Source organism: Stenella coeruleoalba (assembly GCF_951394435.1).
Source record: "Stenella coeruleoalba genome assembly, chromosome: 13".
Lineage (NCBI taxonomy): Eukaryota > Metazoa > Chordata > Mammalia > Artiodactyla > Delphinidae > Stenella > Stenella coeruleoalba.
The window spans coordinates 71,656,531-71,671,781 of record NC_137159.1 but is presented as its reverse complement, the minus strand read 5'-3'; the positions used below and the strand labels follow the sequence as shown (position 1 = coordinate 71,671,781).

General features: G+C 42.3%; 2 protein-coding genes and 1 pseudogene across 8 annotated transcripts in view; 2 read left to right on the top strand and 1 right to left on the bottom strand.

The window, feature by feature from the left end:
* The first annotated feature begins 4,262 nt into the window (after positions 1–4,262).
* LOC307196446 (chromobox protein homolog 1-like) lies at positions 4,263–5,980 on the top strand (annotated as a pseudogene). Its single transcript has one exon. The product of its transcript is annotated as a chromobox protein homolog 1-like (transcript).
* Positions 5,981–8,300: 2,320 nt separating this feature from the next.
* Positions 8,301–13,264, bottom strand: PFN4 (profilin family member 4; the record flags this gene model as incomplete). The annotated part of the gene is made up of 4 exons (XM_079941164.1): positions 8,301–8,863; positions 11,804–11,909; positions 12,719–12,856; positions 13,148–13,264. 4 exons carry the CDS (start codon positions 13,262–13,264, stop codon positions 8,835–8,837), a joined length of 390 nt encoding a protein of 129 aa, XP_079797290.1. The 3' UTR covers positions 8,301–8,834.
* Positions 13,265–14,075: 811 nt separating this feature from the next.
* The window catches only part of LOC307196299 (protein FAM228B), a 50,807-nt gene continuing 49,631 nt past the window's right edge, over positions 14,076–15,251 (top strand). For 3 of the 6 annotated variants that reach the window (XR_013831105.1, XM_079941160.1, XM_079941161.1), the window contains exons 1-2: positions 14,076–14,606; positions 15,116–15,243. Coding sequence is in view for 3 of the 6 variants with exons in the window: in XM_079941160.1 (XP_079797286.1) it covers positions 15,148–15,243 (96 nt within the window). In the remaining 3 variants the exon portion in view is untranslated. The remainder of the gene's footprint in view (positions 14,607–15,115; positions 15,244–15,251) is intronic. The other 3 variants (XR_013831103.1, XR_013831104.1, XM_079941162.1) reach the window with 3 other exon arrangements.

Sequence of the window (15,251 nt, the reverse complement as noted above, 5' to 3'; positions counted from 1 at the left end):
TTAAGTAGTGCAAAAGATACGATTTCTGGTCATAAATATTGAATTTAAAACTCTTATATCAGGCTTTTAAATGTGTCAAGTGCAATTAAGATTTCAGAGCAATTTGATACTATAATCATCCACTAAAAAGTACCCAAACAAGTTCTTCTTTAAATAGTTAGAAGTTTTAAATTTTTATTTTTCTTCCAATATTTACATTTTCATTCTACATAAGAATTACATCTGCTATATTTTATGCTTTATTGATCATTCTTATCTGCAACAAAATATATGTAATCCGACATATATTTTATTTACTGTGACCATAGGGCTATAAGTGTTAAATTTCTTCTGGATTTAATTATCATTACAGTATTATTAGTGCACAGCTGATCAAAACAACATTATTTTAAATTATTTTTATGTTATTTAAAGTATTATTTCAGGGGAATTTCCTGGCAGTGCAGTGGTTAGGACTCTGTGCTCTCACTGCCAAGGGCCTGGGTTCAATCCCTGGTTGGGGAACTAAAATCCCATAAGCCACATGGTGCGGCCAAAATTAAAGTATTATTTTAAATATTAGTAATTATTGAACATAAAAAGTAAAATTTTATTGGACCGTTGGTGAAGCTGAATTTTTCTAAATAATTATTATATCTGTGGATGAATATTAATTATTGCTAGAATGAGACTGGGCTCAACGTTAATTTCTTCCTGTTTTTCATTTTTATGGACAAGCTCTGAGAAACCTAATTTGCATAAATTAGATGGGAAAGAAATTTCATTATAGGAATGTCAGCCAATTATTTGAATACCTCTGAGTTATATGATAAAAACCATATAATGATCTATCATCAAAAACTATTTTCAGTGATCTATTAGCTGGCAAATTAATTAGGTATTCCTTCAATTTTATTGAAAGCAAAGATTTGGAAACCACTCAACCTGTAAAGTATTAGTTACCCAGTCATAAGTGTCATTCCGGTTCTCAGCTTCTGGGATTATGCCAACAAATCTTTGCAAAGATTTATCAAATGATTATTAATTATTTCTGCTACTTTTCACTTAGAGGCACTTTATTTTTATTTATTTATTTTATAAATTTATTTTATTTATTTATTTTTGGCTGCATTGTGTCTTCTTTGCTGTGTGCAGGCTTTCTGTAGTTGCAGCGAGCGGGTCCACTCTTTGTTGCCGTGGGTGGGCTTCTCATTGTGTTGGCTTCTCTTGTTGTGGAGCACGGACTCTAGGCGCGCAGGCTTCAGTAGTTGTGGCCCCTGGGATTTGTTGCTCTGCGGCATGTGGGATCTTCCCAGACCAGGGCTCGAACCCGTGTCCCCTGCATTGGCAGGCGGATTCTTAACCACTGCACCACCAGGGAAGCCCTGAGGCACCTTGTTTAAATTGATATACTCAGGAAGATATGGAAAGTAGAAGTGTTAATTCCAATACACTTTTGCTAAGACAATTTTTGGGCCAAATCCTTTTACCTTATCATGTGCTTTAAAAATATTTTTATTAGGGGAGGGGAGGGGTAAATTGGGAGATTGTGATTGACATATACACACTACTATATATAAAATAGATAACTAATAAGAACCTATTGTATAGCACAGGGAACTCTACTTAGTACTCTGTAATGACCTATATGGGAATAGAATCTAAAAAAGAGTGGATAACTGTAAATGTATAACTGATTCACTTTGCTGTACAGCAGAAACTAACACAACATTGTAAATCACTATACTCCAGTAAAAATTAATTAAAAAACTAAATACATTTTTATTAATATTTTGGAGTTGTAGACTTAACCCATTTATGAAAAACAGCTGTGACATTCTTATTGGCAAAGCCAGCCATCATTGTTTTAAACTAATCAGCCAAGTCAAATTACTTTCTATCAGAAAAATTTCTCATTTTTCAAGTAATCTTTTTTTGTTTTTTTGGCCACAAGGTGTGTGGGATCTTATCTCCTCAACCAGGGATCGAACCTGCACCCCCCCCGCATTAGAAGGCGAAGTCTTAACCACTGGACCACCAGGGAAGTCCCTCAAGTAATCATATTAATTCATGTCCTTATGATAACTGTCTTGCTTCTGAATTTTAAGAAACATAAAGACAAGGAGTCTTTCTCTCCTAGATGAATTATGATACAAAGATTTTCACTATTTCTCAGTGATGCTCTTTTTGCAATATTCTCTTGGGACTCTTCTTCACATATGATGTATTTTTGACACTGGAGGACAGAAGAGGTCATTAAATTTAAAAACATTGAGAATTTTCCTTTCCTTTGGCACCCTGCAGTTTTTACCCTCCAAGCCAAGCATCACAGTAAGATTGGGACTGGATGAGAGTAGGCCTTTCTTTTGTATACTGGGAGAAAGGCGGTTGGAGATGGGAGATGCAGGAGAAGAACTGGCATTACTGCTCAATCACAACAGATAAATTTTAGGAAAGTACATATGGAAGTTAAAGATCTGGGAAAAATGAACCCCTTAAGTCCATTCATGCCTGTATGTGCCATTTAAAGTCTTTGTGAACTACCAGGATACATTTCCCTGATTTGGACACCGCTGTTTCAGAAGATCACCTGCTCCCTGGGCACTTCCACAGGTACTGTGTAGCTACCATCAAAGGGTCCCTTTTGTGGGTCTCCCTGAGTAGCTAAGCCCAACTGGAACTTTGTAGTGAGAATTGTAGGAAGCAACTGGACCGCCTTACATAGGAGGGTTCCAGACAATGAGGCATTTGCCTTGATGAGGTTTATGAAAAGGGCTCCCACTAGGCACCCAACAGTGCAGTGTGTGTGCGTCTGGGAAATGCTGGTAAGTAGCCAAGAGGCTTCATGATGGCCTTCAGTACTTTAGAGATCACTGTGATCCAGGATCAGACCTTCTGCCTTGTAGGCTCAAAACCCCAGCTTGTCAGCATGTGGAGAGTAGGTGTACAGTCCACATAACTAAGTTATAACATTCAGATGTCAATGTGCTAATTTAAAAGGAGAAATCATTGGCAAGAGGTCTGACCCCAAAATCTATAGGTAGATCTACATGGAAAGCCAAATGGTGAGCGAAGATTCTGGACAAGGTGGGATGATTGAGATGAATTGAATGTTAAATACTTAATCTGGCTAAGACAGCAAGATATATCCACCTCTATACCTGGTACAACCTTGCCATGAAGATCAGAAGTGATATAATAAAATATATTTAGCCTTTGTCCCTGGTTCCTGGCACAGAGTTCCTGAAACTCTTGGAATTTTGTGAATGATAGGAGTGCCTTTTGTTATTTATGCTAATGAGGGGCTGGATATCTTTAGAATGGGGGCTAGTCACTAGTCAATTAGATTAGAGGGTTGAAATTTTCAGCCTCAACCCCTGATCTCTGGGGAGGGGAGAGGGACTGGAGACTAAGTTCAATCAGGTGGCCACTGACTTAATTATTCATGCCCACTAATGAAACCACCATATAAAAACCCTGGAACAATGAGGTTTGGAGAGCTACCTAGTTGGTGAACACAATGATGTACTGAGAGAGTGGTGCACCAGAGCATGGAAGCTCTGAGCCCATTCCCACCTCCGGTACCATGCCCTAAGTATTTCTTACATTTGACTGCTCCTGAGTTGTATCCTTTATAATAAAACTGTAATCATAAGTATGGCACTTAAGTTCTTTGAGTCATTCTAGGAAATTATCAAACCTGAAGGGTGGGTGGTCAAGGGAACCCCCAAATTTGTAGCCAAGTCAGAAGTGTGGGTAACCTGAGGACCTGGGAGTTGTGGCTGGCTTCTGACGTGAAGGCAGTCTTACAGGGCTGAGCCCCTTAACCTGTAGGGTCTGCACTAACCCCAGGTAGTTAGTTCAAAATGGGATTGAATTCTAGGACACCCAGTTACTGTCAGAAAGTTGCTGCTAGAAAATACCAGACAACTTGAATTGTTTGCTCAAAGATCCTCCCACCTGGAATGGCCCAACCAGCCTTTGCTCCCATGACTCCTTTTCTAGGCTTCCCTGGCTGACCAGCTTCCACTTTTTATGGTTACATCTCCCTTCTACACACATCAGCATGTTCAGATGTTCTAGTCTTGTGGGTCTGAGTGCTATTCTTTGCATATCTCTGCTCTAGTCCACTCTGTTTTGATAATAGAGTGTGACTTTAGCCTGAAGCATTGATAGCCCAGCCTTCTGTTTAGCTCTGGGCCTTGGCATGCCTGGACTCCTTTGGAGTTGTATCTAGAAGCCCCCAAATGTTTCCTGGCTTGTCCTGCAAACCTCATGAGTATCTCTGTATCATACAGGAGCAACTGTCCAGTGTCACCATGATTTAGCACTGTCTGATTCAAATAGTAACCTGCCTCTCTGGTCTCTGACTCAGCCAGTTCAATTGACTGCATTTCCTCTCTTTCTCATTTACTGAGGCACTTGGTAAGATTGCCTCAGACCCAATCCCACAAGCATAGGAAACTGATGAGTTAACAGCTGAATTACAAATAACTCCCTCCCCGCCCACCTACCACCACAAAAACCCCTGCCTCTTATTAACATGGTGTAAAACTTCTCTGTTAACAAAACAAAACAACAACAACAAAACTACAGAGAGCTGTAAAGTTGCTCATACTCTGACCCTGAAACTCCACTTCCAGACCTAAGGAAATAATCAGAGACACAAAGAATTATGTAAAAGTTGTAAACTGCAGCGTTATTTACAAAGTGAAAAAGTGGATATAACATAAATATCTAACAAAGAGGAATACCATGTGATATGCAATGATTAAAATATTTTCTAAGCAATTAAAATTTTCTAAGCAATTTTAAATGAAATACAAGATTTTATAACATTATGCTATATGAACAGGGTGGGTTGTCAACCATCTGTGTTCATGATTTAGGTTAGGTTATATTGTATATATTATGGTCGCCACTCCCCTGGCCGGCCCGACAAGACGCGCCAGTAGCACGGCACCGATTCCTCTCGGGCTCGTGGGCGCTGCTCTGAGCAGCGTCACCCTTTATACCAGAAAGCTGGTGGGCACTATGGGGAAAAAACAAAACAAGAAGAAAGTGGAGGAGGTGCTAGAAGAAGAGGAAGAAGAATATGTGGTGGAAAAAGTTCTCGACCGTCGAGTGGTAAAGGGCAAAGTGGAGTACCTCCTAAAGTGGAAGGGTTCTCAGATGAGGACAACACTTGGGAGCCAGAAGAAAACCTGGATCGCCCCGACCTCGTTGCCGAGTTCCTGCAGTCACAGAAAACAGCACACGAGACATAAATCAGAGGGAGGCAAGCGCAAAGCTGATTCTGATTCGGAAGATAAGGGGGAGGAGAGCGAACCAAAGAAGAAGAAAGAAGAGTCAGAAAAGCCACAAGGCTTTGCCGGGGGTTTGGAATCGGAGCGGATTATTGGAGCTACAGACTCCAGTGGAGAACTCATGTTCCTGATGAAATGGAAAAACTCTGATGAGGCTCACCTGGTCCCTGCCAAGGACGCCAATGTCAAGTGCCCACAGGTTGTCATATCCTCCTATGAGGAAAGGCTGACGTGGCATTCCTACCCCTCGGAGGATGATGACAAAAAAGATGACAAGAATTAACTCTCCTGAGTACCAGCCCCTGTCACATCTGACTGGGTTTCAAGTGGGGAAAGAAGGAGTTCTACTTGTCTTGACACCGTAGAGGGGGCTTGAGAAGATGTCCTTTGAAGAGCCAGTATAGTTTCTGTGCCCTACAGCAGCCCAAGTGCTTTAAAGCTGCTACATGCTGTATAGTTTGCACACCCATCCCAGTGGAGGGGAAGGAGGGTCAGTGTTTCAAGACAACCCATTCTGAACTTTGCTGAGAAAAGCAAAGGGCCTTCTATGAAGGACAAAACTTGCAGAATAGGATGTGGGAGAGCAAAAGATACTGTAGATCTTCAAAGAGCATCTCCACAACCCACAGCCTTCTTCCCAATAGTGTTAACTCTGCACTTTTACAGCATAGCATGTATGTAGTTTTTGAGTATTACTGGTGTATTATTTGGGGTGGGAGGGATGGGGTGGGAAAGAAGGGGGATGGGTTAGAGTCATTTTTGTTAAAATTTGGGGCCTGTTGGGGGAAAATGGTGAAACAAAGGAAAGAACAACTAATGATGATTTGGTTCTGTGTCCAGAATTTTTCATCCTTTCAAAAAATGTCATTGGCAACCTAAATGAGGTCTGTGAGAGACTGTTTAAAAGCTGTGAATGCCTGAAACTTAGAAGCCAAGGTGTTCCCTGCCTGAGCTTAATGCTGTTCCCAAAAAGCATTAAGCTTTGGTGACTTCTTAACTTCCCAGTTAAGAAGTTACCAAAGCTGCCATTTGGGGGATGGAAACTGGTTGAGGAGGAAATGTCTTATTGGAGTTGTATACACAGGCAGATCATTCTGTCTTAGAGGTGCTAATTCTTGAAATTGACAAGAAGACCCTTTCTTTTCCGATTTTGAAGTTATAAATATCAGCTTCTCTATCCAAGCCACTGGCTGAAGTATTTGGGGAAGGGCAGAGGGTGGTATAGGAGATGGGAGAGTAGGCAAAGACAAGGGCCGGTGCTCTTAGGGTGGAAAACTCTTGGAGCCTCTGTTTTTTGAACTTTGAGACCATTGGTGGCAGGGTTCAGTCACTGACAGCACAAGTTCAGAGTCACTTCAAGAGTTGAATGATTTCTGAAGCCCTGGTCTCAGGAGATTAAATTTTCATACTGGGGCAGTGGTTCACTTTAAAACAAAACAAATTTTTTTAATCCTAAGAATTAACTAAAACCCAAAATGCTGTCTTGAATCATGAGATCCATCAGTTCTTGACATCATTTAGACCTGCATCTAGAACTCTGTTGTAAAATCTTTTTAGGCATGTGTTAGGTTTCTGTGAAAACTTTTGTTTAAATGTTAAACTTCATACCAACACTGTCAGTTTTTGTCTCAATAAAACTATAGATTTATAAAAAAAATGTATATATTACGTGCACTGAAAAAAGACTGGAAGAAAATAACAAAAACTATCAACAGTTGTTTTCATTTAATGTGAAATTATGAGTAACTTATTTTCTCAAGTGTTTTTATGAGTGTATATTACTTTTGCAATCAAAATTATAAAAGTTTCAAAAAGTACTGTTTATACCGCAACACTGCTTGATGTCCTTTGAGTTACCCTGAAGAAAGTAGCCTTTTCTCCTTTGGTCCCATCCATCTTCCCAGTTTCATTTATCATTCTCTCATACATACTATTTTCCAGCCACACTGAACCTCTCACCATTCTTTTCACACAACAGGAACTTGCATATGCTATTCCTTAAACCTGGAATGCTTTTCGCTCTCTTCTGTACTTACTTATTCTTCCAGATTCACTTCAAATGCATTTTCAGGCTCCTGAATGCACAGTTGATTGCTTTAGGCTTTGTGCTTTACAGTTCTTTTTTTCTATCTGTTACAGCATTTGTCACATGGTAATGTGACTCATTTATAAATTTTCTTCACTAAATTGTAATCCTATCTGCGGTGGGGTGTATATATTATTTACTTTTGTATCAACAGTACCTAGCACACAGTAGACTACTCAACGAATGCTAAATAAGTAAATTTTAAATGTACTTTTACCTCTAACTCAGAAAAGAATCAAGCAGCTGAACAGATAAATGAATGAACGGACAGTGGTCAGCTTGACCACCCAGAACAAATCTGTAGTTCTTGGCACCCAAGCTCAGAAAAGGAATTGTATTGGAGGTAGGCTCCTTGAAAGGCTGTTATGCAAAACCTGAAAGTGGGAGAATTTTATAAACATTAACGAAAGACACTTTGCCTCAGATAGCATGCTTTTGGAATTCAGAAAACTGCATGGTAATGTCAAGAAATGCCAGTGGCCTATGGTATTCCCTCCCTAGGGACACTTGGAAGCTGTACAAACAGACTGGCCTGGGGTTGCTATTAGGAGAAAGAAAGATGCACCATGGCCAGGAATGATCAGGGTAGAATCCTGAATTTTCAAAATAGGTTATATATACTCTCTACCCTCATCATTCTGATCATCACCCAGGAGGTGACCAAGAGGAGATGAACCCTTTCTGGGGAAGGCTGTATTCATTGACCCCACTAAGTTGTGTGGACTAGGAGGAAGTGAGGGAGGTGGAGTCAGAAATCTTTTTGAGTTGATTTTTGGGAAGACCTTTCCAGTGCTCAACAAAATCAGATGCCTGCAGATGGTGGGGAGTGCAGTGTGTCCCTCAGATACCTTGACGAGTGGCCTGTTGTTGGGTGGTCTTTACATTGGTTCCCCTTTTCCCCAGGTCCCACAGGGGTGATGTGGACCAGATAGATGCCACACATGCAGTGAGCTGCACTCTAGGACAGGAACACTGAATTCAGGGAATCTACCTCTTTCAGAGCAAGCAGTAAGCAAGCTTGCCCTTGGTTCTGAAGGGAGACATCACTTCATTTTTCAAGGTTGCTTCCTGCAACATAACCCTGAAATGGTCTGCATGAAGAGTGGTTAGGGCCTTGTATTCTTGGCATACCTAGCAAGATGTGTGGGAATACAGAGACTCATGGAGGAGTCTCCCAACAGAAATGCCCTGTGAAACTATCATATGCCCTGTGAGATGCCTCACATTCATGCCAATGAGCAACACTAAAAAAAAAAAAAAGGAACAAATAAAGTGGACTAAGTAATTCCAATTAAAGAAGAGGATCTCTTGAAATAAGAAAAATTGCTTCCTTAACTCATTCTTCCTTTTCAGTATCTTCTGCCTAGTATTTTTCAACCACAATATAAGGCATTACTTTTTCTTTAGGATCTATAGTTTTCTTCTAAAATCATAAAAGCTGTCTTTCATAGTCCTCTGATGACTTAATTTCCTTTTCTTCTTAGATATTCTCCTGAAAGAAAACAGAATATAGTTATTACTTATGAACAGTACATTATCACAATATGATTCATTCATTTATTCCATAAATGTTCGTAACTACCACGTGCTAGGCACTGTGCTAAGTACTTGGAGATACAAGGATGACTGGATAGTTAAGACCCAATCCCTGACTTCAAGGAGTTCATTGTCTATTAGGGGAGATATATATTTGTGTATCTATATATACACACACACAATGCTCCTAGAATCTTTCATAATAAAAAATTGTAATAGTTCTTTATTTCCCAAATTTTCTATAATTGTCATGCATAATTTTTGAAAGAGAAAAATATAATTAAAAGAAAAACAAGTCAAGGAAATAGAGTAATGAGACATGAGGGAATTCCCTGGAGGTCCAGTGATTAGGACTCAGCGCTTTCACTGCGGTGGCCCAGGTTCAATCCCTGGTTGCAAAACCTGCCAGCGATGTGGGCGCAGCCAAAAAAAAAAAGAGACATGAGATAAGTAACTGGCTCCTGAGTGGATATCAGCCTCATCCATCCCTCATGAGCATTCAGTCACTTCCAAGATAGCCGATCCCTTCCCAGAGTAGTGAGATCTTAGTGGAATGATGTCAGCCCTGTCCTTCTAAATAACACACATTCTTTGGAGTCTCTTGTGGCCCTAAGCACTCTTTGGTGCCAGCCACAGAATCTACATTACAGTGGGCAGGCAACTTCTCTGGTCTTCTCCACAGGATACCTGGGGAATTAGCCCTGGGCCACAGCTGATAGGATAGCGTCTGGCCTCTTTAGAGCCTAATTGCTCATTTTCCTGGCTTCCTTTTCTGGATAGCTTTAATTCGATAATTAGCCCAGATATACAAGTCTCCATTCTGTCCTCCTGCTCCGGCCCTACGCTACTGAAACTGAACCTCCCTTAAATCCTGACACCTGCTCAGGAAAGATCCTCGGTGGTTGTAATTGCCTGTTCCTCCCATGCTGGAAATCACCCCTCCTGTTAGGTGCTTCCTAAGTTGTGTCTTGTCTACGCTCAGTCCTATTTGCTCCTAGAATACCTCATTGCCAGCCATGTAGCATGGTTTATGACAATCCATGCCAGGGAACTATTTATGACAACTGTGAAGGTCTGTACTTATATACATTTTGTGTGTGTGTAGTTTCTGTGATGGTAGTTAATTTCTCAATTAATCCTTTAAGATTCAGCTGTCTGAAAAACGGTGTAGATGATCTTATTTGCAAAGCAGAAATAGAGACACAGATGTAGAGAACAAACTATGGGTACGAAGGGGGAAAGGAGCGGGTGGGAGGAATTGGGAGATTGGGATTGACATATATACACCATTGATACTATGTATAAAATAGATAACTAATGAGAACCTACTGTATGGCACAGGGAACTCTACTTAATGCTCTGTGGTGACCTAAATGGGAAGGAAATCCAAAAAAGATGGGATATATGTATACGTATAGCTGATTCACTTTGCTGTACAGTAGAAACCAACACAACATTGTAAAGCAACTATACTCCAATAAAAATTAATCAAAAAAAAAAAGATTCCGCTGTCTGGAGCCCTCCCAGATTCTGCTAGGCAGAGGTCATTCATTTATTTGTTCATCAAACATGCATTAATTTCCTACTCATCATTAGACACTGTTTTAGGGACTGGATTAAGACGAAATTTTTGCCTTCTAGGGACTCACAATCAAGGTAAACAAAGGACTCTAATGTCAGTAATAATAAAGGTATGCATAAAATACATAGCACAGTAGAGAGAAGCCCAAGATCTGATTTGGGTGTTCAATGATAATTAGGAATTTGCCAACTGGATGTGAAAGGGCAGGGACAGAAAGGGAAGATATTTCAGGCAGATAGGGCAGCAGTATCGTATAGAGGCATGGAAAGCAGAGACTATCTTAACCAGCTTTGATTTCCTAGTTTATTAGGATAGTGCAGTGCACATACATGTAGGTCGTCACTGAGAATTCGTTGAAAGAATGAAAGGTTGGCTGCTTTCCTCACTAGCAGAAGTAGATGGAGGATTCTCCTATCTCAAAGGAGTGTTCAAGCAACTCCAACAAAAACTTTTTTTTAGAAATTTAAATTTAGGTGACTTCCCTGGTGGCACAGTGGATAAGACTGCGCTCCCAATGCAGGGGGCCTGGGTTCGATCCCTGGTCAGGGAACTAGATCCCACATGCATTCTGCAACTAAGAGTTTGCATGCCACAACTAAGGAGCCTGCCTGCTGCAACTAAGACCTGGCACAGCCAAATAAATATTTTTTTTAAAAGCGACTACTAAAACTGCTAAAAAAAAGAAATTTAAATTTAGATTAAAAAATCTAAACACAGATACAATTTATCGTTTATTAAGCTCAACTCTCATAGATATAATTTCCCAGTTAGTTCTACATTAGATCTTTATTTTAAAATGTAGAGACATGGAAGGGGAATGCAGCAGACACCAATAAGCCTGGCTCACAGTAATTTATTTTTCTGTAGAAAATCCTTGTATAGAGGATGGCCCCCAGCAACTACATCTCTGCTTTTTAACCCTGCCTTTCCCACCTCCTAACCCCAGCTGACTGATATAAAGGTAAATTACATGATCTAAGACTTGTCAGATCAGGGTTCTAAAAGAAATTAAGAGATAGGATGCAAGGCTTGACCATGACACCACTAGGAAAGGAGGCAGTCTGCAATGGGATGGAACAAAGCTGACCCTCTTAGGAGGAGAGACTAGAGTAGAGTGCTAGCAGTGTTCCAGTCCCTGGAATCCATTTTCCTTGTGGCTCAGCTGCACTCTGTCCTTTCACCGGTTATATAAGTAACCCTGGTACCCTTCCAATAAATTCCTCCTTTCTATCCTAGCTGGTTTGATTGGGTTACTTGCAGTCAGAAGACTTGACTACCACAGGGAACAAAGACAGGCATTGGGAGCAAACTTACCCAATTTCTCTGTGGCTTCCACACAGACACTAGGATACATGCCCTCAGTGTAAGTTGCCACCAGAAGATACAGACGGGTCTTCACAACAACCACACCAGTATTTTCCTGGATAAAAATAAAAACAGAATGCCCTTCTCTTGGTTCTAGTTACAGGACAAGAAGTTACGCGCCAGCCACATTTTTCACCATTTCCTGACTTCCATATTCATTATGTTTGTTTTTGGACTCTCCGCTCTTTTTCACTGATTTAGTTGTCAAAAAGTTTTAGACTGTTGTAATAACAGCATGTGTATTCTGAAAAAAGCTCCTGAATTGATTGTAATATACCCCTATCCCAGTGAGAACAACAGATGTCACGGAAAGGAAATACATTTTGGAATTAGATAGCTCTGGGCTTGAATCCCAGCACCTCCATTTTCTGCTGTATGACTATGGAAGAGTCATTTAACCTGGTTAAGCCTCAGTTTCCTCATCTGTAAATGAGGCTACTTATTTTATAATGTGGGTGAAGTGTGCCTAACCCATCATATAGGGCATACAGAAATATGACTGTCATCCCCTAAATTCCTTATAGGCAACAGTGAACCAACAGACGTTTTAAGCACAAGAGTAATATCACTTTGTTTTTTAAAGAAGGAGAATGTAGAGTATGAGGAATAATTACAGTGGAAAGAGACAGTTCAGGCAAGGTTCAGTTGATAAATTCTGGAATGAACATTTCTCAGAACTAGGCTCTCTGTTAGAACTTTCTTTTACATGTGCCTTCCTGGCACTAGACTGCTATCTCAAACATTGCCATTGCAGTAACAGGCTTAGTCTGTTTTAAAGATAGTATCAGGAGAGGAACTGAAAACTGGAGTCAAATTCTTTTCTTAAGGTTTTTACAAAGTTGTCTTCAAATCTTGAACACTCACACTCTTAGCATAAAGAGAATAGTCATCTGCCCGGACACATTTGTAGTCCTTCTCCTTGAAATACAATCCTTCTCTTCTGGTTTTCAAAGGGTTCTTGGCAAATCCATCCACAAGTGTTCGGACATCACTGGGCATTACCTGCAGAGGTTAAATAGACTAGAAGTTGGCAACCTATGGTGGACTGGCCAAATTTGTACCACTACCAGTTTTTGTAAGCCTGCAAATGAAGAATGCTTTTTACATTTTTAAGTAGTTGAAAAAAAAATCAAAATAATAATATTTTGTGATATGTAAAAATTACATGAAATTCAAATTTCAGTGTTCATAAAGTTTTATTGGAACATAGTCACTCCCATTCTTTTATGTACTGTCTATGGCCTTTACAGAAAAAGATTTAAACTCTTATGCCCAAGCCTGTTTTTTTCTTACACTAAATCCAGGTGATGCTACACATAGGCTCGGCTCCTGGAGTTTGATGAGGGCTGCACTGTCTACATGCTTCGTTCCCAGGAGTGTATCTAACAGTAAGTTCTGCAAATGGCTCATGCTCCCTCAGCCCTGAAAAAGGGAACTGCAGTTGAAACCATCTGCTCTGGCTAGCTTTTAAAAGCCCTGTGAATACAAATGTCCCTAAGACACCCTGGACAGCTTTAATATCAGCATGTGCACTTTGAAAAGATGAAGGGTGAAAATGGAGTTCCATCATCCAGTGCCCACCAATACTCAAGAGGAAAACAGAATCATAGAAAATCAGTTCACAGAGAGGGTTATGAGTTTGGAAAATCACAGCTCGTAATTTTCTATCTGTGTCAATAGTTTGCATCAGAATCACCTAGGATTAAAACTAAAAAAATTAAAAACCTGACGAAATGGAGAACTACTGAAGTAAACAAGACTAAATGAGATATACTGGTCATGAGTCCTCACGTTCCTTTCCCACTGACCAACATCAGCACCAACTATGGACACTGATCAATACCCCAGGGGACTAAAAACACCTTAAGGAACCTAAAGCGACATTTTCCGCACAGGTTCCCAAGTCTTCTTGGGCCCTCCTCATCGGGACAAACTCCACAAACACTCGTCATTCCAAGGAGCCCATAGCCCGCCACTCCCTTCGCAGCGATTTGGCCCACTGGGGTTCCCTGGAGCGGGGTTACTGAGGGCGAGGGAGGGTGTGTTAATGTCCAGTCTGGTTGGCTGCGGACACGCACAGGAGGGGCAGAGGGTTTGGGGGATCGCGGCGGGCCTGACCAGGAAAAGCCCCCTTGCTCTCGGGAAGGAGCCCAACACTCAACCAAAAGCTGGCTTGAAGCGCATGCGGCGGTCAACGGACGAGGGGGGAGGCGGGGCGAGAGGGCGACGAGCCCAGCTATTGGCTGCGGCAGCTGCCCGTCACCGAGAAGCGCTACGGCCCCGACCGCAGACCACGACCAGCCGTTGGGCGCCGGAGCTACGACTTTTCTGGTTTCTTCTCAGCCAGGCTGGTCTGCGGTAGCGCATTTGCGCGGGACTCAGGGACGCAGCGGCCGAGTCTCCGGACCGGGCGGTCCTGCGGAATTCGGAGTCCACCGGCCGCCTCGGCGGCGCGCGGACTCCTTGTCCGCCGCGGCGGAGGGGTCGCGGGGTGCCTCGACCGAATCTCTGGACACGAAACGTTCTTAATCTACCGAGGCGACGGGCTCGAGCTGACTGGACCTCAGGTGGGACGGGCTCACTCTCCCGCCGCAGCTGACGACTCAGGCGCCGTGGGCTGTCGGGCCCGGCCCTGTCGTGGTGCCAGAGAACCGAAGGCCCTGCCAGTCGAGGGAGGGGAGCTGAGGTACCTGTCGCGGCCTGCAGCTTTTCCTCCAGGCCGGGCGGAGGCCACACGCACCTTGCCAGCGGGGTAGGAGGGAAGGGGCGGCGTCGTGAGTGCTTCTCCCTCAGGCACGGGCTGGACGGGGCTGGACGGGTCTGGGGGTGGCGGTTTGGGACTCTCAGAGCTTGAAGACAAGCTAATTGTGTTCAAAAGCCCTTCCTTCCTTCTGTGAGAAGCCCATCCTGGGTGTGCTTCAGGAGCCAGAAGGCTGCAACTCTGCCCACTCCGAAAACTGCAGATACGACTCCTAGAGGCCAGGCTGAGAATTGCCACACCGGCTCCATTGGGCCACGTTGTGGGAAGCCTGGGATTCGAGGGGACAGCGGGTGGGTCTGGAGAGAGCTCCCCTGCTTAAAGGAGGCTGGCTCGGAAGACACCAGCAGAATCCTGGGTGAAGGCCCCTCTCCTTAGGGAAAGTGTGGGTGTCTAAAGTTCAGAATCCGTTCCACGTCCGTTCACGGCCACGAATAGTGATTATTAATCAAATAGAAGAGAATAAATCTGAATTCTCGTTACTAAGTAAGCTGATTTTTTAGTTTTTCTAGGGGCTCTGTTATTTGTGAACACAATGAAAAGTTCAGACAGTGATGTGATAACTGACAGACTTACCAGGCTCAAGAGCTCAAACGAATGGCTGGAGCCCCAGCCACTTTCCTTCATGGAGGTACAGTA